Below are 27,800 nucleotides of genomic sequence, written 5' to 3'. Positions count from 1 at the left end.
ACCAAAAAAAGAGTAAGGATAGCAATCTTCAAGAGGTCATGAAGGAAAATTGCTTTGACACTCTACAGACAGGGGGAAATATTCATTGAAAGAATCTATTGATCACCTTTGGAAAGAGATCCCACAAGGAAAACCCCAACAAACATTGTTGTGAAGCCCCAGAACTATAATCTCAAGGAATATACACACCTTATCCCATTTCCATTAATTAATTACTCCCTTTTCCTATTTCCTATTATTTCTTTATACATTTAGAAGATTTTTACACCCATATATATCTATATCTATATCTACACATGTATCTACAGATATAGATATAGATATAGATATAGCTATAGATATAGATATTGTTCCCTCTTTAGCCCATTCCCAATATGAGTCGGATTCCAGAACTACTATCCCTATTCCCCTATCTAATTTCCTGATGTCTGTTCTTCTTCTTGCAGCTCATTTATATAACATGATTACTCTTTTTTGCTTTTTGCTTATATGGTATTGCTTTTTAAGATCACATCATACTTACTTCTGTCCCAATCTTTCTTTTGAACTACCCAATTACTAATGACAGTCTTAGACATATGATTTACACTTCCGTATATAAAACTTTAAAACATTTTGTCTTTATTGGGTTCCTTAAAATTAGTCATTGATGTTCCCTTATATTTATCTTGGGTTATATGTCAAATTTTTTATTATGTTAGGGTCTTTTTGCAGCAAAATCCTAAAAGTTTGGTGATTCATTGAAAATCCTTTTTTGTTGTTATTTGTTCAGAAATATGCTTAATTTTTCATAATTTTCAGCCAAAATGCTAGTTCTTTTTCTCTATGTTATATAGTGTTCCAAGATCTGTGGTCTTTTAATGTAGCCACTGTTAGGTCTTATATGATTTCAATTATGTCTCTGCAGTACTTGTATTGGTTTTTTTTCTCATATTTTGATTCTTGACCTGGGAATTTCAGAATTTTCTATTCTGTTCCTATAGATTTTCCTTGTAGAATCTCTTTGAGATGGTGAACAGTGTTTTTTTTTTTATTTCTCCTTTCTCCTTTTTTGATACTTCAGGACAATTTTCTTTTATTACTTCCTGTGTTGTTGCATTAAGATTCTTTTTTATTATACCTTTCAGGTAGTCTGATTATTCTTATATTTTCTCTTTTTATCTGTTCCCCAAATCAGCTTTTTTTCCTCATGAGATTGTATCACATTTTTTTTATTTTTTAATTCTTTTTATTTTGTTTTATTATTGCTTGGTCTCATATAACTTCAGTGGCTTCTCCCTGCCCAATTATGGTTTTCAAAGAATCATTTTCTTCCTTGAGATTCTGGATGTCCTTTTCTAGTTGGTTGACTTTCTTTTGATAATCTTGTTTTTGTTGGATTGTCCTTTTTTTTAAGAAAGTTTTTCATTAATCTTTCTCATTTTTTAAAAAGTCTTTTTGAATTCTATGAATTATTTTTGATCAGGTGATCATTTAATATTAAGGGTTAGGAAGTAGGGGTGGGGAGGCTTTTTTTTTTTTTTTTTTGCTTCAGTATTCTCCTCTGAAGATGATCTCCAATCTTCCCTATTCCCATAATAGCTTTAGATTCTTTCCTCTTTTTCTGTTCTTTTCTTTCCTAATATATCAGATTGTTGGTATAAGCACCTCTAGTTCTGGGGTATGGAGGATGGTGTTTCTGGCCTCAGGTCCCCTTTCAGTTCTTCTCTCTGGTCTAGAACTTGAAACCGAGAACTTCATTCTTCCATAAGAGTTCAAAGCCAGCAGTGTCCCTTTGTCACTGCCTTTGAACTAACTAGGATTGTGCTCATTTCTTCTGTCCCCTAAAGCCTCTGCCACCCTCTGCCAGGCTCTGTCTCAGCAGCATAGCTGGGCCTGATGTCCCTTATCAGTAGAAGTTCCCTTAATGATCTCCAATTCAAACTCTAGATTCCCCATAATGTCTGCAAGGTGAAAATTCTTTTGGCTGGGGCTGAGGCTGCTTCACAACTCAGCAGTTCCCAGGGCTTCCAACTTGCTGTTTCAGGGGATCTAGCCTGGAGATGTTTATATTTCACATGGGCCAGATCTCCATCCCAGTATCTTTCCTCAGATTTTCTTCAATTGTCCCAGAAAGACCATAGCTCTGCCTTAACTCTTGTTTGTTTATATCGTTCTACCTTCACCATCAGGCACTGTTTTATATTATTTGTGGGGAAAATCTGGAGATCTTGTAATTTTCTGACCTACTCTGCCATCTTTCTAGAATCTTTTTTCTTGTATTTCTTGCTCAGAATTCTTTTGGTGATTTCTGTAATTGTTTTGTAGAAGAGATATTAGAGGAGCTTTGGCCATTATAACCTTTCACTCTGCCATCTTAACTCTATGTCACATTTTGTCTTAATTCTATTGGAAGAATCATGTCTGCTATGTGTTTATACCTTAATCTAGTCTCCCTCAAAGCTACAAATTTCTTGTTAAATGACTACCAGAAATTTGGGTCAGACTAGCATGTTATATTACAAATCACAAAAAGCTCCAACTAGATACATGGCTAAATTGTGTATTCATATATCATAAAAGTAATTTAGAGAAGATTGTAAAAAAAATAACAATTATGGCTAGAGAAATAATTCTTAATGAAAGAAGGGACAGAGATAGTCATAGAAGACAAATGGGACAATTTTAAGTAAAATTGCAAACTTTTCACAAAATTAATGCAGCTAAAATAGAATAGAAGCAATTACATTGGGAAGAAGACTTTGCAGCAAATTTCTATAGGTGATTATGTGAATTCATGCGGATTGAAATGAGCAGAAAACATTTTACATGAAGATCCCAATAAAGAAAAGGAAAATAACTTTGAAAGAAGTCAGAACTCTGATTAATGCAATAATTAATCCTGACTATAGTGGACAATGGTAAAATATATCTCTCCTCTCGAAAAAGATATGATGGGCTATAACTAGCACATGTTTAGCTACATTTCTTTGGTAGAATAGAGGGTTCAGTTGTGGAGAATGAAAAGGGAGGCACTTAGAAGTAACAGTAATAAAAAATGCACCAATAAAATATTTTTCGAAGAATCAATAAACATTAAGTTTTACAATGTGTCCGGCACTGTGCTAGTTGCTAGTGATGCCAAGACAAAGTAAAAATAACACCAGCCATTAAGAAATTTACATTATAATGTGAAGGACATATATATGTACATATATATGTGTATATATATATATATATATTTACATAAATATACACCCACAAAATGAATAGAGTGATACAAGGGAACTTTAGGATAGTAAAGACCTATTATCTGGGAAAGGGGGATACAAAATTGTCCTGCAGGAGGTAGTATTTGAAATGAATCATAAAGAAAGCCATATAGTCTTAAGAGTTCTAGGTTAGGGGGAATTGCTAGGTATGGGATACAACCAGAAGGCACAGAGATAAGAATGTGTGAAGAACAGAAAATAAGTAAGTTTGTTTCGGCTGTAACTTGTGGGGAACAAAATGTTAAAATATTGCAAAGAATCCGGAATTATGCCCAAAAAGTTATCAAACTGGGCATACCCTTGACCCAGCAGTGCTACTACTGAGCTTATACCCCAAGGAGATACTAAAGAAGGGAAAGGGACCTGTATGTGCCAAAATGTTTGTGGCAGCCCTGTTTGTAGTGGCTAGAAACTGGAAAATGAATGGATGCCCATCAACTGGAGAATGGTTGGGTAAATTGTGGTATATGAATGTTATGGAATATTATTGTTCTGTAAGAAGTGACCAGCAAGATTTCAGAAAGGCCTGGAGAGACTTACACAAACTGATGCTGAATGAAATGAGGAGAACCAGGAGATCATTATATACGTCAACAACAATACTGTATGAAGATGTATTCTGATGGAAGTAGATTTCTTTGATAAAGAGACCTAACAGTTTCAATTGATCAATGATGGACAGAAGCAGCTACAGCCAAAGAAAGAATACTGGGAAATGAATGTAAACTGCATATTTGTTTTTCTTCCTGGGTTATTTTTACCTTCTGAATCCAATTCTCCCTGTGCAACAAGAAAACTGTTTGGTTCTGCACACATATATTGTATCTAGGATATACTACGACATATTCAGCATATATAGGACTGCTTGCCATCTAGGCCAGGGGGTGGAGGGAGAGAGAGGAAAAATTGGAACAGAAGTGAGTGCAAGGGATAATGTTGTAAAAAATTACCCTGGCATGGGTTCTGTCAATAAAAAGTTATTATAATAAATAAAAATAAATAAATTTTTAAAAAAGAAAGAAAGAAAAAAATCCAGGACTCAAAAAAAAAATTGCAAAGAGAGGAAGAGAGCAGGTTGTAAAAAGCTTTAAATGCCAAACCAGAGTTTATTTTTTATTCCAAAAATAATTAAGAACTATTAGAATTTACTTAATAAGGAAATGACATGATCTCACATATGCTTTAGAAAAATTACTATGTGCAGGTTGGAATGGAGAAGTAAAAGCCTTAAGGTAAGAATTCCAAATGGATAGTTATTTTGGTAGTATGGATGAGGAGTGATAAGGAGCTGAACTAGTTGAGTAATTGCACAAGTGATGAGGAAACATATTAAGGAGATGCTGTAGAAAAATAAATTACAAAGTTTAGGTAATTGAATTTATATAAGGATTTAAGCAGGAGAGAGGAATAGAGAGTGAAAGCATGGATTTGGACTAGAGTAATTGGAAAGATGGTGGCACTGTCATGGATTAGAAAGAAATGTGGAAGAATGGTGAATCTGAAGGTAAAAGCTACTAAATTCTAGTTTGAACATGTTGAAATGTGATGTTTATAGGAATCCATTTTAAATTGCCCAATAAATGGTTGATAATGTGCAGCTAGAGTTCCTCAGAGATTGAGTAGATATATTGATCTAAGAATCACTAAAATAGGGATAATAGTTAAGCTTTTGAAAGCTGATGAAAACACTCATCATATAAATATAGAAAAAAACAAAATAAGCCTAGAACAGGGCCTTGGGGGACATCACTTTTAGTGATCTGATATGGACGAAAGTGTAACAAAGAAAATTGAGAAAGAGTACAAGAAGAATGAAGGAAAAGCAGAATAAGGAAAATCCAGAGAGTAAATTTTCCAGGAGAAAAAAGATGGTCAGCAGTGTCAAATGCTGTAGAGAAGTTGAGAAGAATGAGAATTGAGAAAACATTAAACTTGTCAAGTTAGATCATTAGTTACTTTGAAGAGAACAGATTCATGTTGAATAATAAAGGCAGAAGACAGATTGCAAGAAAATGAGGAAAGTTGAAGAGATGCCTAATGTAGGCAGTTTTTTAAAGGATTTTAGTTATGAAAGTAAAGAAAGATAAAATGTTAGTAAGGATGATAAGATAGCTGGTGGTCATTTTAATATGTAATGAGTGTTTTTTTAAGATGGTGCAAACTTGGGAATGTTTATAGAAATCAGTAAACAAGATTTGAGAAAGAGTAAAATAATATATGGGTATGCGTGCGTGTGTGCATGTGTGTGTGTGTATGTGTATGTGTATGTGTAACAGTGATAATAGGTGCCCAATGAGTTCACCTCAAAATTTAATAGGAGCAGGAGAAATGACTGAATCACTTTGGGGAATATTTTTAGGGATCCTAAGCTGCTGCCTGTCCCAAAATCTGATGTTTTTAACAGTAGTATTCTCTGAGTGATACCACATGGCTTTGACTCATGGGACATCACTCTCACTTTTGAATAAAGTAGTTAAATATAAATCACATGTCCTACAAGATGAAAGACGACATTTTTTTCTGATCCTCATGAACTTTCAAAACTCTACAAAATCGGAATTATATGCAAGAGATAAAAAGTTATAGCTGTACTATGGTGTATGATACCTAGAATCCAAATGAAATAATAACCTCATGAATCAACAATAGAAAAAGTTAATAGCATCTAACCCTTAATACATGAACTCAGTACAACTTCTCTCACCATACTCTGGTGGTGGCAGCTGTATAAATTAAACTGTTGGCTTGCAACAAAATTCATCTCTATCCTTTATTCACAATACCATGGAAATGGCAGAAGTTTGATCAGGTCAAAATAACAGTGATGCAAAAGCCTATGTAATGTATTGGTCAACCTGCCATCTGGTGGAAGGGGTGGAGGGAAGGAAGGAAAAAGTTGGAACAAAAGGATTTGCAACTGTCAATGCTGAAAAATTACCTATGCATATATCTTGTAAATAAAAAGCTGTAAGAAAAAAAAAGTGGTGATAATGGGCATTCTTCACTTGTGATCTTATTTGAAGCTTCTAGCTTATCCTCATTTCTTGTAATACTTGCTAATGATTTTAGATACATTCTACTTTTCATTTTAAGGAAAAAGCAGTGTTTTTGATAGGAATGGGTATTGTAGTTTGTCAAAGATATTTTTTTGCGTCTATTGAGATAATTACATGATTTCTATTAGTTTTGTTATGGTCAATTATAATGAAAATTTTTCTAATATTAAACTAGACCCGCATTTAAAAAAGTCTATGTAACAACAGAATTCAGTCAGAGAACAGAGAAACAGAAGAAACTGGAGCAAGACACGTTTGGCCCTCCAAAAAGCCTAAAGAAATGAGCATAATCTAGATGAGACCATTCTGTTATCACAGAAATCACTTAGGACTGAGACTTCAATTGCCCAATATGGAAAGAGGCTAAGAATGCTCTGAAGTTTTGCTCTCAGACAAACTACCATCAAAAGGAAGAGAGTCAGAAAGTGAACAGAGGAAAATAATAAAAAAAGACTGACGTTATCAAACATCTAAAGAAAAAGAAATCTCAATCTAAAGTTCTTGAACATAAGCCTATAAATAGAGGAAGATGCTAATGACAGAATATATACTTCTGGAACAGGTAAAAGAGTTCAGGCATCTATGAATAAATATTGCCTGCAAAGGAAAATGAAAAAGCACCTGATGAAACAGAGGATCTTTTGGATACCTGCACAAGTGGAAACAGTAAATAAAACTCAAGAGAAAGAAGACATGTTTTTAATGTTTTTATTTTTACTTAACTTTAATTTCATTTAATTTGATGTTTCAATTATTTTGTTTATATTACAATATTAATATATTATTAATGTTTAATTAAACATTTAATGTTTTTAAAAGAAAATTGTTTTAAATTTTATGCCCTGCACAGTAGCACTGATTAGCAGAAGAGAAAAATTTGAATCTACAGTAGCAAGTTTCACCAAAGAAACAAAAAAGTGAATTACTGATTGGGAATAAAAATCCACATGAATGAAGGACATTCTAAAAGAAGAGAAGCAAAAGGCAATATCATTAAATAAAGCATTATCTACAAATAAGCAAAACACATTGATCTTAATGGAGACAATGTGAAAATTATCAAACTTCCAAAAGAATGAGATAAGGAAGAAAACTGAACACTTTAATGCAAAAAAAAAAAAAAAAAAATACAAGAAAACTTCCAGAGATTTTAAACAAAGTGCCACTAGGAAAAAAAAACACAGATTGCCTCCAGAATAAAAATTTCAGGTGAACTAAAGGGCAATAAAAATAAATCCGTTGGGATGTAACAGAAAATATATGTGTGACCTTTGTAACTAGAAAAGGACATTTCTATTTCTCCTTTTATTTTCTAGTTGTTTTCTGTTTTTGAATTTTTTAATTTGAACTTTACATTTTCAATATTAATCTATTTAATCTCTGCTATTAAGTCTGATTAAAATAATGTAATCAAAAAGTTATAAATGGAATTAATTTTATCTGTCCATTCATAGTCTGCAGAGTTAGATAAAAGTAACAATGACTTCCTCATCCCAACAAATTGTAGGATAGTGGTACCTCCTCAGCTATTTACTATACTGAAACAAAAAAAAAAATTTTTTTAACTGCATCAAAGTGTAAATAATTGCAAGTGGTTATGTTGTGGAGAAAATTTTATATTGATTCCTTTAAAATAAATATTTCTTAATCTATACTTATTTTATAATTCAATGGCTTATTTTCTTAAATGCTTCTTTTTTTAAAGCATAATCAACATGATGAAGATCTCTTGTTTGATAGGATTTCAGAAAGCTTTGTGTCAGTTATCATGAACGCCCCCAACTATAGAAAAGACACTTTTTATAAGGTAAAAGTTTTATAGAAATTAATTAGTTGTGCTGATTAGTTTTGAATATTAACAAAATAGATAATTAGTTCTTGAGTTCTTTACTGTGTAAGAAAAAAACTTTTGGTTGATCGTTATGGCTATCATAGAATAAATGTTGGTAATGTCAAATATTCATGAATAGGAATTGCTTTACTATGTGTCAGAAATAAATTTTTTTCTGAATTTTGAGCACTAATTCAAAACTTATCATTATTTTAAAAATAATCACCAGGACTATGGAGATTAAATGTAGGTAAATCCATTCACCTACCTACTAGTAATCTCTAATTAGATATTTATTTTTAATTTTCTTTTGAGGCATCTTTTCAGGCATACAAAGAATATAAATGTATGTTACATATTATGGCTGTAGATCAAAGACTAATGTCTTCAGCAATCAAAAATAATGAACAAATCAATAGATTTGAGTTAACTTTCCTGTTGTCAAGATTAATTACTTGTTTAAGATTGTTCTTCTCTGAATGAGATCGCTAATGCAATGGAAAGATTTAAATCTACTAAGATTTCCACAAATAATATTTATATATCAGGCCTTTTGTCAGTTATCACATTTTGATCCATATATATCAGATATAGATTTTACTTAAACTAACAATTGGTTAACCTTCAAAATAGTATGAACAAAACCCAGATGCCAAGTTTGCCAATTGGGTTTAATTTTTAACAACTGTTCACTTGTAATTATAAATCCAACAAAATTAATGGCTACACACATATTCCTATTATTTGTATATTAAAAGTAGCTTGGTATACCAGATAGAGAGATGCTTTTGAAACTCAGAAGACTTGGGTTCTAGTTTCACCTCTGACAAATGTTGGCTGTGTGATCAGACAAATCTCTTTGCCTCTCAGTGGTCTATGTATTTCTCTTATAAGTTGTAGAGAAAGTTCTGATCTACATTTAATGGGAGTTACCTTTTCTAATGATCAAAGATTCAGTTCCTAACCCAATTTGTAGATGAATCAATAGTAGTATATTTAAATTAAATTTCATACGCATCTACATACAATCATGAATCCAGAATTTTATAATAGTGAAAATAGCTTTAATGTTAGAACATATTGGAAATTCTTTTATAAAGTAATTAATTAGCATAATCAATTTTGATATTTAGGAAGATGAATTAATTTTTATAGACCACTACAGTATTTTGATATAATGCCATTAATTGATTCTCAGTGCTGTGTTTCACTTTCTACAAAATAGATTGGTACTTCCATTGAATCAATTTTAGCTCTGCAATACTGCAAAAGAAAAAATATTTTAATAATCATTATATCCATATTTAGAGAAAATTTGAGCTAACCCTAATCCACCATCTATGTCAAATGCATCATTTTACATCATGATGTCCAGAGAAATGAAATGACTTGCTCACAATCACCCAAATAGTATTAGGGTTGTAACAAAGAACCCTGGATATCAGTTTGTTCATCTTCCCAAAAGATCACACTGATTCCCCATCAGTCAGTCAATAAGCATTTATTAACTACCTACTGTATTAATAATAATATATCTACAATATAGATATATGAACACATATACATTATATGTATATATGTATATTTGTTTATTCATTCATTAGAGTGGATAGAGTGCCAAGCCTGGACTCATCTTTCTGAGTTCAAATTTGGCCTCAGATACCTACTAGCTATGTGACCAGGCAAGTCACTTCGTCCTGTTTGCCCCAGTTTTCTCATCTGTACAATGAATTGAAGAAGGAAATGGCAAACCACGCCAAGATCTTTGCCAATAAAACTCAAATGGCATCACAAAAAGCCAGTCACAACTGAGTTTGAAATACCCACATGACAATTAGTTTGAGACATTCAATAGGTAATTAGAGATAAAAAACAAAGTTGGGAAAGAAATTGGGGATATGATATGACAATCATTAGCATAAAGATGATAATTGAATCCATGAAGCTGATAAGATCTCACAATAAGTAAAATCATATAAAGATAAAAGAAGAGAGTGCTGATGACAGAGTTAAGGAACACCCACATAATTAGAGTGCATAACTTAGACAAAAGTTCAGCAAGGAGACTGAATTTTCAGACACACGGGAGAAGATCCAGAAGAGAGTGATGTGTAGAAACTTGAGATAAGAGAGTATTAAAGAATGAGGGATGATAAACACTGTTAATAGATGCAGAGAAGTAAATGTGTGTGTACACATGCACATGCATGCACATACACATATTAAGAAAAGGTCATTATATTTGGCGATTAATAGATAATATGATCATTGATAACTTTGGAGAGAGCTGTTTCAATTGAATTATGAAGTCAATTAAGACTGTTAAACAAGTGACTGGAGAGGGAATGGAGGAATCGATTGTTGATTCTCAAAGAGTTTCTCCACAAAAGGGAAGATATAAGATAATATATAATGGGGGGAGATGGATCCACTGCAGATTTTTGAGGATAGAGAATATATGGATATGTTTGTAGGCAGGATGAAAACAACCACTAAATAGAGATTGGAAATAAGTGAGATAAGGGATAAGGGAAGAGAAGGCAAGAAGGAATGGAAGGGAAGAAAAGAAAAGGGAAGGCAAGGAACGGAAAAGAAATGAGAGTAGGGATGAAAGAAGGCAATCTGCTGAATAATACATAATGAAATGGAATCAAATATGCATATAAAAGAATTTGCCTTGGCAAGGAAGAGAGCCACCTCTTTATGTGAGATAGAAATGAAGGAAAAATAATCACAAAACGCATCTGAGTGGCATGAAATTAAGAGGTAAATGGTCTCAGTTTTTCCAGTTAAATGTGGTAATGAGGGTAAATAATTATAAATATGTATAAATCATATTTTAGGTAATTATCCTCATTTTGGCTATTTCACCTTTTCCCCCATACCAAATCATTCCAAGAACTGTTTTTTTTTAATAAAGGTGAACAAATTGACATATGATTTTCAGTTATCTTTTCCATTTTATGCCTCACCCCTACCCTCTTTGGAGGAGGTATGCAAGTTTCGAATTGTCCCCAAATTAGAAGCAGATATGAGGAAAAAACAAAAAAGAACCAATGCAATAACTACCTAGATAAATCTCCCCTTGATAATTAATGTTTTTATGTATTTTTATAGATCTATCCCAACTGTGTGTCACAAGCCATCTATACAATATTCCAAGAAGCATTTCCAGACTCCTCTCATTTATTTAATGATGCATTTAAAGAAGAATTAGTGATGACTATTTTTCAGTGGATGACAGGTACTTATTTAAATTTAAATATTCACATTTTCCAATGATAAAACTAATTTACTTTGTTTTAAAAATATATGTATTCAAAAATAATTTTTCTTTAAATATTGGCAAAACATAGTCCATTGATTTATAACATGAAACATTCATATGCTTCCAAATAATCATTATACTTTATTTTTCCATGACAAGATTAGGGTACATTAAGATGAACTTATCATTAACCAAAGAGGCTAAATATTATAACTTGTTTGAATAGTAGAGATTCCTAAATGACAATTATAATAAAGGCATTTTACATAGTGTATTTGTTGCATTCTTTGTTGTGAGGATGGTCTAAACTAAGGGATGATCTAAACCCAGGGGAAAATCTAAACTGGTGATGTCAAACTCAAATATAAATGGAGGCCACTAAACATACATCAGGATTAGTATTATATTCACTAAATTTTAAAATGTGATATTATCTATATTTTGTTATATTTTTATTTACTTTGCTAAATATTTCCCAATTACATTTTAATCTTGCTCATCCCCTACCTAGGATGCAGCCCCATGGACCATGTGTCTTGCAGGGACCCCAGCTAATAGTAGAGCAAGTTTCAGTGGATTTGAAACTTATTCTGTTCATCTTTCAACCAATCATTATAATCCTCGAGAATGAAGAAACAACATAATCTTGTTTCCATTTTTTCCAGTTTTATATGACATAAGACATATACAAATCAATAGTCTGTTACCAGAAACTAACTATACCAATGAAATCACAGTCATACCTTCCCCCAAAAAAATAATATATTTTTAAAAAGCAATAACCTAAGTATAGTTTACCTTTGAAGTAAGGGTGCTTTCTTTTCTATTTTTATGATTTGACTTTCTTTGGGTGGACCACCTCCATTTCCCTAAAATCCTTATCCCAAAACTGAAAGAGAACTCAATATGTATTATGCTTGTACACACTTGCTGTGTGACATTTAATAACTATATGACCATTGGCAAGTCCTGTTGACCACCTCTCTGAACTTGAGTCTTATCATCTAGAAAATAGGGATAACAATACATGCTTTGCCTACTTCAAAGAATTTAGAATAAGGAAAGTGATATGTAAATTTTCAATATGCAATAATCACAAATAGTTGTTATTGCTATAATTATTATTATATTCCTTGTATTTGTTGTGCTACATTTCTTTCAGTCCCTGTCCCAACTTGTACTTGAATACCTGTGTGTATACTTCCAGGTTCAAAGTAGCCTCTAGATCCACTCTTCTAAAATGGTAGCTCATGAGCGCCAAACAGTGCATTCACATTTGGCCTTGAAAATTCTTTATAACTTAATCCCTTCCTATTAGTTTTCTTCTACCTTCTACCTCATTATTCCCTCCCTCCCACCTAATTATGTGATCCATTGCCATTAGTCTTCCTGTTTCTCAACCAAGGCATTTTATTTCCCAAATTTTTAACTGGCTATTCTTTATGCCTGTAATTTTCTTCCTCCTTATCTCCACCTTCTAGCTTTTCTGACTTCCTTCAAGTTTCAGCAAAATTGTCATCTTCTACAAGAAAAGTTTTTCGTTCATTTTCTTTGAAATTATCCCTAATTTTCCCAGAATATTTCCTCTTTATAATAGAGATTTGCATATTTTCTGTGCCATTAGAATGTGTTTTTTGAGAGCAGAGGCTATATTTTACTCTTCTTTGTATCACCACAAATGAGAATGGTATTTGGCACATAGTAGATGCTTAATAAATGTTTGTTTCCTAGTTAATATTTAACACTCATCCAGTTGATATGATTAGCTCAAAATAAAGATATTTTTGTTGGCACCCCACGAAGAGCAGAAGCAAAATATTTTTCCCATATATTTGGGGTGTGCTTTCCTACAAACACAAAGTATCAGTGGAAAAAGCTGGCACACTTCAAAAATATAATACTAAAGAGGCATACTTGTATGGAACATATATGGCCAAATAAAGTCTCACTTTCATACCACCAGAAAGCTTCAGTGTCTCTTTATCCTTGAAGTATTCTCCTGGTGATCCCCCATAATACAGAATCTATTTTAGAGAAGTCATTCAGCTGGCCTCTGGAGCAGGCCCTCTCCACAGCTCAATTCTTGACTTCCAGGACTAAGTCTCTCCCAACTTGAGAGGACTTCCACAAGTGACTTGATAGCTGACAAATATGCTGCCAAAAACATGACTGATTCTTCAGCTAGCTAAGAACTACCTACATCAAATCTGATTGCAAAACTTCACATTTCCTAAAGGGCTCAATAAGTGCTTCATACTTCCTTTATAACACTATTATGAGAACATAAGTTAAAAGTAGACTCACATTCAAAGTTGTGAAGTTATATCTATTCTAGGTGCTACAATGTTTAGAGTGTGGGGCCTGGAGTCAGTAAGAATCCTTTTCCTGAGATCAAATCTGGCCTCAACCTTTTCTAGCTGGTGACCCTGAGGAAGTCACCTAACCCAATTTACCTCAATTTCCTCATCTGTAAAATGGTTTGGAGAAAAAAAATGCAAACCATTCCAGCGTATTTGCCAGGAAACCTCCATGTGAGTCACAAAGAGTTGGACTGAATGACAATAATTTATTCTTCAAGATAGAAGATATATTTACTCTTTTTCATTCCAATCCTCTGTCTGCCTCAGCTTCCTTATCAGTCAAATAAGGACGATCATAGCACGTATTTCCCAGATTTCTGAAAAGTACCTTGCAGACCTTAAGGTCATATATAAATGTTCACTGTTGTTATCATTCAGATTGCTACCAGACTACTTCGGGGTCCCATTACCTTTTTTCTGCATACTCTAATTAATCTTTTACCTTGCTACCTTCATTCTCCTCCCACTCTCTAATCCAGCCTTTATTCTTCTGCTACATTTATAATGCTAATCACTTTCTTGGTGTCTCAATTGCCTAATAAAACAATTCATACTCCTGCCTTTAAAAATCCTATAAAATCTGCCTCTGATCCATATTGCCAGTTCTAGCTAACTATGCTCCTCTCATATTGCTTATTTTCTACCCAACCTACTAACCGTTCCCAAAGGGAATCTGCCCATTTCCAATCTCATTTTCATTGATGTTGCCCTCTCTTTACTTGAAATGTACTCCTGAATCCTTACTGCTGGGAAGATTATAAAAAGTATTGTTAAGAATTGTAGTCTTATACAAGAAATTGAACATCTTAGAGCCATTTTTGGTTGTAATTGTTAATACATTTCAGTTGCAGCTAACTATTCACTCATTTGGAGTTTTCTTTGCAAAGACATTTTTATTCCTCCAGCTTATTTTCCAGATGAAGACCCAAGGCAAATAGAATTAAAATTAAGTTATATCACTTGCCTAGGATGACATGACTAGTAAGTATCTGAAGCCAGATTTGGACTCAGAAAGATCAATCTTCTTGATTTCAGGCCTGGTATTCTATCCACTGTGCCACCTAGCTGCCTCCTTAGAACCAGAGGAAATATTTTCTCACTGTTGTTTATTGAAGGCAAAGGAAGAATTGGAAGGAAAACTTTTTCATAGCTTGAAATAAAAGAATGATGACTTCTTAAGCAGGGATAGTATATGCCCTATAAAATAAATTTGTTTGGATTCTTTTAATGCTATTTTTAAAAAGGCTTGAGAACTGAAAAATGAAGGGAAAATAAGGAAAATGCCATATATTCCTCAAACTTCAGTTACTCATCAAAGATGGCTATAATGAAGCAAGAGTGACTATTGAGATATTTGAAGTTCTCCATATTCAAAGTTTTATAAAGAAGACAGAAATAAACATTCAGAGACCAGAATGTTTATTTCTGGTCTCTGACCTATCTGCACATGAACTACTGATTGTGATAAAGTAAGTGAATGAGAAATACTAGTGCAAAAAGTCATTTTGCCCCCATGGATATCATTGAGATTTGATGAGAGGTGATCCATGACTAGAATATGACTCTGTTTCAAGAGAAATAGAAAGAAAGAAGAAAGAGGAGAGAAATTTAAAGGCATGATTTAGTAGTATAAGATATTGCCTTTGGTTCTCAAGACATTTCTTGGAGCATTCTCAATAACAAAAGCTAATACTTTCTTAGTTCGCTATAATGTTAATTGCATCTATCAAAAGATGAAGAAACCAACCAAAGAAATAGGTATTCTGGACCTGATTCTCCCTTGTCTCGTGCTTTTCTAAGGAAAACAAGCCATTTACCATTAACTCCTTCTTTTCCATATCTCAAAAAATGTTCAAATACAATGTTTTTTTTTTTTTTCCCTCTCTACCACATCCCAGCCCTTTGCAACATAGATTTTTGGCTGCAACATTTAACTAAAATTAATTTCTCCAGCAATGATCTCTTTTTTTTTTTAAGGGGAAACATGAAACACTGATTAATAGCTACAATAAGAATGCATTATAGATAGTATTCATTTGACAAATAACATCCATGTAACCATGGGCAAGATCCCTTAACCTGGCAATGTTACAAAACAACTTTCTTTTTTTATTATTTTCAAAATATATACATAGATAATTTTCAACATTTTTTCCAAATTTTTTCTCCTTCCCTTCCCTTTACCTCCTCCCTTAGACAGCAAATAATTCAATATATGTTAAACATATGCATTCCTCTCTACACATTTCCACAATTATCGCAACAATAATCTCTTAATTGCCAAATCTGATGGCCTTTTCTGAAACCTCACTTAATTCCCTGCAGCATATGATATTGCCATTTTTCTGGATTTTTGTGACAGTTCTCTTTCTCTCTCTTGTTTCTCTTCTTTTTTATCAGCACTTTTCACCATTATTGTTCATTTGTTTTAGTCATATCTGTCTCTTCATGATCCCATAGAGGATTTTCCTAGCTAAGAAAGTGGAATGGTTTACCATTTCCTTTTCCAATTTATTTTAAAGATGAGGAAAATGAAGCAAACTTAAGTGACTTGCCCAGAGGTCACACAGACACAAAGTGTCTGAAACAAAATTTGAATTCTTGAAGCTGTCCCTTTCTGTTTCCAAAATGATTTCTTGGTTGCCAAATTTGATGGTCCTTTCTGAAGCCTCATGCTTCTATATTTATTGATAGCATTCAGTGCTACCATATCTCTGAATTTTCATGACACACTTCTCTCTTGTTTCTCTTCCTTTTTGATGAGGTTAGTGGCAGTCAGAGAGTTGTTAAAATCCCCTTTTGGTCAGCACAGAGGTTCAACATGAAAGAATTCACAAAACCTGAAATATTAATTGGCAAAAAATGGAAGTTTATTGTTGGATAGGAAGCCAATTTTGCTAAGAGACTGACTTCTTTAGTGGCAAAATCCTTAGGGAAAAGGAGATTGGCACTGAGAAGAGAATGCTTTCTCAGTGGGCTGGGTCCTAGCAGCTGCTTTGGACCTTCTGCAAAGAGTGAGTTCAGAAATTGCCCTTTAAAAGAATCTTGAAGCTTCAGGCTTCAGGTTGAAAAGGAAGCCAAAGTTCCCAGGCCTAGATGCTTATTGGTATCCAGCCCAGATCTCCAATTAGAATTCAAAGGGTCTGGCATCCTCAAAAGATCAATGGGGTGCTTTTTGACCAAAATTTCTAATTGAATAACGATACTTATCTGGGGAGATATGTCTTCCTCAGGAGGACCTCAGACTTCAAAAGGGATCACAGATCAAAAGTGAATAGTTTCAGAGTGATAATTTTAAAGGGAACACAGTTTCATTCCTCATTCATTTTTGTTAAGACTTTCTAGAAATAAGAACATAGAAACAAAGTCCCAATACAAGACTCACTACTCTGTAAGCTCATCAAATTGATCAGGGAACTCCCTTAATGAATGAATTCCTTACAAAAAAGGGTTATATAGACAATTTAGACATTCATGTAATTTTTACCTGGGTAAAGAGAACTCAGTCAAGGGCGAAGTGAAGGGCTGTGAATTAAAATTATGATTAGTATGATTCTGAGAAGATCTCAGACAATTTAGTGCTCACACACTTTTAGATGGTGCTGAATGATTCTTAGAGCTTGTCCAGCTTGATGGAATATGATCGTAATTCTGTTCTACTGATATAGGCTTAAAATACTAAGTATTTAAGTTCTTAAATAGGTATCAAACACAAAGCCCAAACCAGGTTAAAATACAATTGGGAAATATTTAACAAAATAAATAAAAACACAAAACATAAATAGCCTTACATTTCAAAATTAAGTTAATATAAGACCTGCAGGGATCCTTGTACATAGTTATTTATGATTTAATGGGTTTGAGTTTCTATTTGAGTTTTAACCAAGTTTCTCTAAAATTTATTTCTTCTTGTTTTCCTTTAATTCTTTAATTCAAAACCTACCTCCTATCCACATAAAAAAGAATCTTTTCATCAACATGCTCTTTTTTCATCCATTCTCCTACAAAAATCAAGTTATACATTATTAATTTACTTTGCAATTGCCTTTTGGATTTTGAAAATGTTCCGGAATTTTTTTAGTTTTGTTTGTTTCTTGTAGTGTAAGCTCATTTATTATTAGTTTTTCTTTTTCCTGGTAAAGTGCTTAAGCATGCTGAAACACTATAGTTGAGCAAGTTGCTCATGATTATTTCCCTTAAGAATTAAAGTTTACTTAGTTGCCTCTTTCTCTTAAGAAATAACATGCAATTTCTAGTTTTACAGGAAATTTTGGACTAATTTCACTTACATTTCCTTCATTTATAAAGCAAAAGCATTGACCTCAGATGATTCTAGCAATCTTGAGTAACTTTTGATATGGAATAAACAATGTATTTAGTATTACATATTTATGTATATACATATATATTTAATTTTGATATTATCAATATACATTTTTGATGATTGCAAAACATAAAATCATGTTTTATGGATTCCATCAAATAACCTTTTGATTTTTAATATGTTTGTGCCAGACAAGTTGGCGAATAGTTTTGGGTCGCACTTTTTCAGAAATAACATTTTAAGCCATGGGTTTCCCAATGGACACATTCTTGGCTATATTCTTTCTGACATTTATGTGCTCCCTCTTGGCTGTATCACAATAGATCTGGTTTTGATTATTATAATTTCCCCTGTGGTACCCAGACTTATTTATCTATTGCATTAGAATTTTTTCCTGGAAAAAAAGATGGAAAGTTAAGGATAAATTATCTCCTACCTTAAAATCCATAATAATAGGATTTCAAATTTAAAAAGCTAAACTTCAGTTTAGGAGAAAAACAACAAAAATATATACAATACTTTTAGATTTTATGCTTGGTGCATCCTACTGCAAATTCTAGGAACTAATTATTCCTCATAGCCAACTTTTAAGTCCTTCTGGTAGGGCCAACTCAGTTTTAGAAACCAGAAGCAAAATATAAAAGTAGAAATTAATGAGGAGGCAAACTAAAAAAGAGTAGCAGGAAATCAGTTAGAGTATGTCAAGGATTTTTATCCTTGGGTCCAAGAACTGGGTTTTTAAAAAAATGTTCTTGATAATCATCTTTTAAAATAAATGATTTTCTTTTCATATTATATATCTTGCTTTTTTCATTTGAAAACATTAGTCTGAAAAGGGGTCCATGGGCTTCAATAGACTGCTATGGAGGTTCATAATATTAAAAAAAAAATTTAGGGACTGCTGGGTCCATTCTCTTTTAAGAGTGAAAAAACAAAAACAAACAAACAAAAAACCAGAATTTATATTTCTTACAAATTATGAAAAGGTGGGGGGGGGGCAGATAGGTGGTGCAGTGGATAGAGCACCATGCCTAAGTCAGTTGGACCTGAGTTCAAATCTGGTCTCTGACACTTAATATTTCCTAGCTATGTGACCCTGGGCAAGTCACTTAACCCCAATTGCCTCAACCAAAAAAAATCATGAAAAGAATAATTTTTAAATTTAGCATAAATCCTGATTTAAGGAGAACTTGATCAAATATAATCTTTCATTTGCATGGTGATAATTCTAGAAATTTCCATGGAAACATAACTCTTATCAGTTAAAATGTCCAATAGTGTACTCAGAGAATATAGACCTACTATCTCAGCCATGGAAAAAGTTTCATGATTCATAAAATTTATATGGAGCTACAAAACACAACTCAACATCATTTGAGGTCATCCTAAAGGTGAAAGAGATGTCAAAGTTCATCTAGTTTAACTTTTTTATTTTGCAGTTGAGGAAAATTAAACCCAGAGAACTTAAATGAGTTGCTCACAGTTATTTAGGTAGTAAGAGAACCATAATTATTCAAAATCATGACTGTTTTTAGAGGAATATATTTGACTTTAGATCTTATAGCAAACCTGCTTTTAAAGCTTGTTATTAATCTATACTAATAATATGTCTTGTTTAATTAGCAATACTCTCACATTGATGGATCCATGATCCCAATGTGGATACTCTCTCCACTGCTGCTCATGATAGCCTATGGATGATTTCCCTTGAACTGTTACTCTTGTCCCTGTCTTTCCATAAATCTTCCATAGAAAATCTACTTAAATAACTGAACTCCTTCCTGTTAGTCTCTTCATACACCATTTATATCTTGGGTGATGTTTTCCCAACCATTTCTTGTACTCTTGTACTCTTCTACTCTCCAGTTCACCTCCATGTGCTATTTTTGCCCACTAGAATATAAGCTGCTTGGAGGCAGAAATTATCTTACTTGATTTTATCCATAGACTTAATGCTTAGTACAGTGCCTAGCACATAAGAAGCACCGAAAATAATGTTTTGTCTCTCTTTCTCTGTCTCTGTCTGTGGCTTTGTCCCTCTGACTCTGTGTGTGTGTGTCTGTCTATCTCTCTCTGCCTTCTTTTCCCCTCTCCTTCTTTATATAGTACATCTGGCAAAGTTTATGATTTCATTATCATCATTGATGAAAAACAAATTGTTTTAGGAATACATACAGTAGGCTTATTTAATTCCATTTCTATTTGTTTTTCTCAGTTTTAAATCACAAACGCTCTAGGAATAATCTGTTTTAGGTCTCAGAGGGCTGAGATTTCTATAGACTTATTTTTGAGATTTCTATAGGGTTGTTTTCCCCTCTATTGATTTTCAGTGTTTTATAAGAATCAACCATTATCTTCTGTCATCTTTTTCAATGAATATTTGCAAATGTAAGCTGAATCTCTGTTGTTTCTATTGCCATGTTCTACTTCGTAAGGAGAAAAAATATTTCCTGATAGACAATTTGATATATATGATGTTATTACATGAATATTTGCATGAATGATAGTGGTAATGGTTGCAGTAACAGTAGTAATTAAATTACCTGATATATATCTTTAGATCACCATCATTTTCTAGTATATTAGCTATGTAAAATGGTACCTTAGAAAACAATGATCAATTATTCAATTATAATTGATTTCATTTGTCACTATCAAATTACATAAGAAACTGAGCAGTACACTCTATAAATGCATTATATATTTGCAGCCTTTGAGCTGCTTGGCTATGGGTTTATTACCCAAAGGACAATAAATAAATAAAAGTCAAATATTTTGCTTGCTCTTTGTGATATGGACATGCTCCTAGGTTCTCCAAGACTATGCCAGTAGAGTGCAAGTTCTAGAAGAATCTGTCATGCTGGAAAGTATGGCCCAGAGAATCAGATCAAGTCTGTTTTCTGAGTACCAGTTTTAGTCAGTCACTAAGAGGAACAACCAGTAGGCTGATTACTTGGTGGTAAAGCTTCTTTGGCTATGGCAACTCCTGTACTGTAAAAAAGGACCCTCAATCCAAACAACTATTTGATTACTATGTAGACTATTAGGTTGATGGGATTTTTATGGATATTTCCAGTTTTCAAAAGATATAGATTGTTCTCATTTCCCTATTTGGAAATTCCTCTGGACTGAGAATTGAGAGATACACATTCTAATCCTGGTACTTCCAATAATCAGCTGAATTATTCCATTCAAATCACATATTCTCACTGCATCTCAGTTTCCTCATCTGTAAAACAAGTAAATAAGTGTAACTTTAAATTACTGCCTCTGCTAAGAAACAAAATCATAATCACTGACTTATATTTCACAGACCCTATTAGTATAATATGTTTCCATCTTCAATCAATTCTACAGTATTTTTCCATTTTGGGTAAATGTAGTGACTTCATTGGCTATGAAAGTGGCTATTTGAGCCCCCTTTAGATGATAGGGCCCTGTTGTATATACAACCTCTCTTTAAATTCTAAGAATAGTGGGAGCATAAGAGCTGCCTCTGATCTTCAAAAGCCAAGTGGAATTAAAAATATATGTTAACTATTACTGGTCTTTGTCATTGCACTTTGCTTCATTTTACCTTGTGATCAATTTTTATATAACTTAGACTTCCCTTCTAAAATTTCATCTTATAATTTTTTTTACATTGCCCACATACTTTGACTGGTTGCACATCAGGGTCATATCTACAGAAATAATAAGTCACTGGCTGACTTTTAGCATTACAGATCCTGGTAAGAAAAAAGTACCAATCCAATGACCCTCTTAGGGAGACTTATGGTCCAAGACAAAACTTTCTACATATTCCTGCACAAAATTTTTGGATAGGTAAAGAGAGGTTGAAACGTCAAGGGGAAACTTGACATAATAATAATAATAACTTCTTTTGCCACGTCCTCTGTCAGACTTCTCATGATTTCACTCTACCCAATTTCTATACATACAAACACACACACACACACACACACACATATACACAAACATACACACGCACACACACACACACATCACTCAAAACTAGAAAATTTGTACAGATCTTTCTTTTATTCCAATTACCCTCTACTTTATATTTTACTTATTCACACACAAGTCCTATTCCTTCCAATACAATTTAAATTACTTGAGGAAAGGAAGAGTCTGCTTCAATTGGAAATCTCTTTAAGTCTGCTTCAATTGGAAATCTCTTTATAGCTCCATTTCTTCCTACCATAATTCCCTGAAATTAGTCAACACTTAATACATATTTTTTGACCAAACATTTGTTGAATGAACTGTTCCACGTTATCTCCCACTGAAACCTTTAGTTCTTTTTTTACAATTCTTCATAATTTTTTATTAAAACTTTTTATTTTCAAAACATATGCATTGATAATTTTTCAACATTGACCCTAGCCAAACCTTGTGTTCCAAAAATTTCCTCCTTTTCCCCTTTCCCCTACCCAAATATCAAAGACTCCAATATATTTTAAACATGTAAATTCTTCTATACATATTTCTACAATTATCTTGCTGCACAAGAAAAATCATCACAAAGGAAAAATGAGAAAGAAAAAAATGCAAGCAAACAACAACAAAAAGAGTGAGAATGCTATGTTGTGCTTCACATTCAGCTCCAACAGTCCTCTCTCTGAGTGTAGATGGTTCTCTTCATCACAAGATCATTGTAACTGGCCTCAGTCATCTCATTGTTGAAAAGAGCCACGTCCATCATCAGAAGTGATCTTCATATAATCTTGTTGCTGTGTACAATAATATCCTGGTTCTGCTCATTTCACTCAGCATCAGTTCATGTAAGCTTATCCAAGATGCTCTGAAATCATCCTGCTGATCATTTCTTATAGAACAATAGTATTTCATAATATCCATATACCAGAACTTATTCCGCCATTCTCCAATGTTACGGGCCAGAACTCTAAACTTGAAACAAGGATTCTTATACGGTGTTAAGTCAGTGGAATTGATAAAGATAATGGTTATCTAGTTTAGCATGGTGCTTAATATTTCTCTAGTTCAGTACATGTAGTTAGTACTTAATAAAGTTCTACAAGATTCACACCTATGATAATGTAATTATAAAAGAGCATATAAGCTCAGACAAACTCAGCCAGAGTCAGAGCCAGAGAAAACAATTGGACTGGAGGTGGGAGCTCAAGCCCTTGGACTCAGAGAGATTCATTCCATCTTTTCCTGTCATCTTAGCCAATACACTTAGAAAGGTATATAGTGGTACCTCAGAGTTTTCTTAATTTGCATTTCTCTAATTAATAGTGATTTCGAATACCTTTTCATATGATTAGAAATGGCTTCAGTGTTTTCATATGAAAATTGTCTGTTCATATCCTTTGACCATTTATCAATTGAAGAATGCCTTGAATTCTTATCAATTTGACTTAATTCTCTACATATTTTAGAAATGAGGTCCTTATCAGAACCCTTGAATGTAAAAATTTTTCCCAGTTTATTTTTTCCCTTATAATCTTGTCTGTATTGGTTTTGTTTGCATAAACCCTTTTTAATTTAATATAATCAAAATTATCTATTTTGTATTTAATAATTCTTCTTTGGCCACAAATTCCTTCCTTTTCCACAGATCAAAGAGGTAAACTATATTTTGTTCTTCCAATTTGCTTATAGTATCACTCTTTATGTCTAAATCATGAACCCATTTCAACCTTATCTGGGTATATAGTATTAGGTGTGGCTCAATGCCTAGTTTCTGCCATATTAATTTCCAATTTTCCCAGCAGTTTTTGTCAAATAGTTCTTATCCCAAAATTAGGGGACTTTGGGTTTGTCAGAAACTAGATTACTATAGTCATTGACTATTTTGTCCTGTTAACCTAACCTATTCCACTGATCAACTATTCTGTTTCTTAGCCATTAAAAAATGGTTTTGATGACCATTGCTTTATAATATAGTTTGTTAAACTACCTTCATTTGCATTTTTTCATTAATAAGCTTTAAATTCTTAACCTTTTTCCTTTCAGATGAACTTTGTTACTATTTTTTCTAGTTCTGTAAAATAATTTCTTGGGAGTTTGATTGGTGATACTGAATAAGTAGATTAATTTATGTAGTACTGTCATTTTTATTATATTAGCTCAGCCTACCCATGAGCACTTGATATTTTTCCAGTTGATTAGATCTGACTGTATTTGTGTGGAAAGTATTTTGTAATTGTGTTCATATAGTTCATGAGTTTGCCTTGGCAGATAGACTCCCAAATATTTTACGGTATCTACAGTTGTTTTAAATGGAATTTCTTTTTGTATCTCTTGCTGCTGGACTTTGTTGGTAATATATAAAATGCTGATGATTTATGTGGATTTATTTTGTATCCTGCAACTTTGCTAAAGTTGTGAATTGTTTCTAGTAGTTTTTTAATTGATTCTCTAGGATTCTCTTAAGTATACCAAAATATCATCTTCAAAGAGTGATACTTTGGTTTCCTCATTACCTACTCTAATTCCTTTAATCTCTTTTTTGTCTCTTATGGCCAAAGCTAACACTCCTAATACAATACTGAATAGTAGTGGTGATAGTGGGCAACCTTGTTTCACCCCGATTTTGTTGGGAATGGTTCTAGTTTGTCCCCATTACATATGATGCTTCCTGATAGTTTTTAAATAAATGCTACTGATCACTTTAAGCAAAACTCCATTTATTCCTATACTCTCCAGTATTTTTACTAGGAATGGGTGTTAGATTTTATCAATGCTTTTTCTGCATCTGTTGAAATAATCTTGTGATTTTTGTTAGTTTGGTTATTGATATAGTCAATTATGTTAATAGTTTTCCTAATATTAAACCACCCCTGCATTCCAACTTGGTCAGAGTATATTATCCTGGGGTTTACTTGCTTTAATCTCTTTGCTAATATTTTATTTAATATTTTTGCAACAATATTCATTAGAGAAATTCATCTATAATTTTTTTCTTTGTTTTCACCATATCTGGTTTTAGTATCAGCACCATATTTGTATGATAAAAGGAATTTAGTAGGACTCTCTATTTCCGTATTTTTTCAAATAGTTTGCATAGTATTGGAATTGATAGTTCTTTAAATATTTGGTAGAATTCATATGTGAATCCATCTGTCCCTGGAGATTTTTTCTTAGGGAGTTGATTAATAGCTTGTTTAATTTTGTTTTCCAAAATGCAACTATTTAAGTAATTCATTTTCTCTACTGTTAATCTGGGCAATTTATATTTTTATAAGTATTCCTCCATTTCACTTAGATTATCAGATTTATTGACGTATAGTTGGGAAAAATAACTCCTAATTATTGCTCTAATTTCCTCTTCATTGGTGGAAAGTTCTCCCTTTTCATTTTTGATACTTACAATTTGATTTTCTTCTTTCCTTTTTTTAATCAAATTAACTAAATGTTTATTTATTTTGTTTTTTTTTTCATAAATCCAACTCAGCTTTATTAATTCAATATTTTTTACTTTCAATTTTATTAATCTCCCCTTTTATTTTCAGAATTTAAAATTTGTATTTAATTGGAGGTTTATAATTTGTTCTTTTTATAACTTTTTTAGTTGCAAGCCCAATTCATTTATCTTCTATTTCTCTATTTTATGCAATTAAGCATCCAGAAATATAAAATTTCCCCTAATAACTCCTTTGGCTGCATCCCATAAATTTTGGTATGTTGTCTCATTATTGTCATTTTCAATTGTGTCCATGATTTGTTGTTTCACCCACTCATTCTTTAAAATTAGATTATTTCATTTCCAATTAACTTTTGGTCTATTTTCCCCTGGTCTTTTATTGCATATGATTTTTATTGCATCATGATCTGAACTTTTAAATGAAGTGTTTTGTTTATTGTACTTTTTTCCATTTCACAAACTTTATTTTTCAATGAATTGGTTTCTTTTTCATATCTATTTTGTAAAGAGTTTTATGTTTTTTTCCATTTTATCAAATCTATTTTTAAGTAGGTTTCTTCAGATAATTTCTGTTTTTCCTTTTCCAAATTCTCTTGTAAAGTTGTCATTTCCTTTCCCCATTTTTCTTCTAACCTGCTTTTAAGATCCTTTTTGAATTCTTCCAAGAGAGTCTTGTAAGATGAAGACCAACTCAAATCACCCTTTGGGGCTTCATCTGGAGATGATTTGCCTTTAGGATCCTCAGGGTTTGAGGTCTGTTCTATTTCTTCATAAAAGCTATCTATGGTCAGTGTTTTTTATTTGTTTTTGTTTTTGCTTTTGCTTTTTTGCTCATTTTTTAAAGGTTGAGGTTTGCTCTTAGGACAATGGGAAGATTGTCCCAAGAGCTTCCTCTTCAGGTGACAGCCACTTTAGGTTGCCCTGTGGCCACTGCTGCTGACTGACTTCCGCTGGGTAGGCATGGCCAGGTCCCATGTTTTTCTGGGGTTCAGAGACTCATTATTTGCTTTTTGTACTTATATTAAATGTCTCATAGCTAATTTGCTGATCCACTGGCTTCTAATTTGGACAGAGTAGCTTAAGTGCCTCCCAATAGAATCCTTGGTACACGGACACCACAACACCCTGGCTTTCTGTGCTGCATCTGTGCCCCTGCCTGTGGTGTTTTTCTTCTTTAAAATATAATAATGGTTCTCTCTGGGAGAGAGCAGGTTTCTCAGGGAGGTTTTCTGGAGGTAGCCTTAATTTCAGTTACAAGTTATAATCACCCAAATGCAGCCAGGTACTAAAAATTCAGATCTTTTATTGTCTCCAATATAGCCCAGTTAGTTTTCTTAAAGGCCTCTCTCTCCCCTTGGTTCTAAGAGCTCTTGCAGCTTTGTCCTTTGCTTCTGCCTCTGTTTTCTTCAACCTCCAGCCAGCACCTCCTTGCCTGGGGCTGGGCAGCTTTCTGGAGAGCCTTTCAGACCAGCGTTGGTCTCAGTGGGGGAAGTGCAGGAGCCCAGCTACCACAGCTGTGTGAGATGAAGTGAATCTGGTTGCGCCTCCAAGAGTGGGCTTCTCCTGAACTGACTTGATGCTCCCTTCTTCAATCTAATTCAGCTCAATTGCCGACCAAGCCTCTGTCCACTTCTTATATATCATCTCCCAAAGGTTGACTCCTCCTTCTGGAGGCAGAGAGGTGTGAATTCAGATATCTCATGCTAAACCCTCAAATTTCCAAAAGTATGAACTCCAGTCTTGCTTATGTGAGTTCTCTAAAGGTGTGAACACAAGCATTGTTTCTATCAGTTGTACTTAGTACCTTGCTTCTTCTGACCCATAATATCTCCTTGTAAGATCAAATCAATCATACTGAACCATGCTAAATTAGATAATTATTGTCTCTATCAACTCTAATGACTTTACACTTTGTAAAGATTCCAACACCTGCCCAATTGAAACAGATTTTTCTGAAGTTCTTCCAAAGTATCTTCCACTGGAAATTTGTTATGGTTCTATCACTCCAAAACCAGTTCAGAGGCTTTATCTGGTGTTTATCTGATAAACATTAAGAGGAACTCAGATATAGATGTGTCTATTCTCCACCATCTTGGCTCCACTCCTAAACCCTTAGTTCTTTTGCTATTTCTGGATTAAACCCTTCTTTAGCTGCAGTTTAATCCTTACTTAACTTTGAAAGAGTATCTTTGTTGAGACATCAAATTCTACATTAATGACTTTCCCTCTTCCTCTTCCCTGTTTCTCCTGAAATTGGGCCACGCAATATGGGGCATATATATCTTCAATTCTTTCTATTATCCATTTCTGCTAT

At 33.1% G+C, this 27,800-nt stretch overlaps 1 protein-coding gene across 1 annotated transcript in view; it reads left to right on the top strand.

Annotated features, from left to right (window-relative positions):
• Positions 1-27,800, top strand: part of FAM227B (family with sequence similarity 227 member B) — a 321,697-nt gene that overhangs the window by 51,281 nt on the left and 242,616 nt on the right. Inside the window, exons 8-9 of the mRNA XM_031955171.1 lie at positions 8,013-8,114; positions 11,256-11,382. Coding sequence (XP_031811031.1) covers positions 8,013-8,114; positions 11,256-11,382 — 229 coding nt within the window. The remainder of the gene's footprint in view (positions 1-8,012; positions 8,115-11,255; positions 11,383-27,800) is intronic.

The sequence above is a fragment of the Sarcophilus harrisii genome, chromosome 2 (genome assembly GCF_902635505.1).
Source record: "Sarcophilus harrisii chromosome 2, mSarHar1.11, whole genome shotgun sequence".
NCBI classification, from domain to species: Eukaryota; Metazoa; Chordata; class Mammalia; order Dasyuromorphia; family Dasyuridae; genus Sarcophilus; species Sarcophilus harrisii.
The sequence above is the reverse complement of the archived record's forward strand: the minus strand, read 5'-3'. Positions and strand labels throughout refer to the sequence as shown.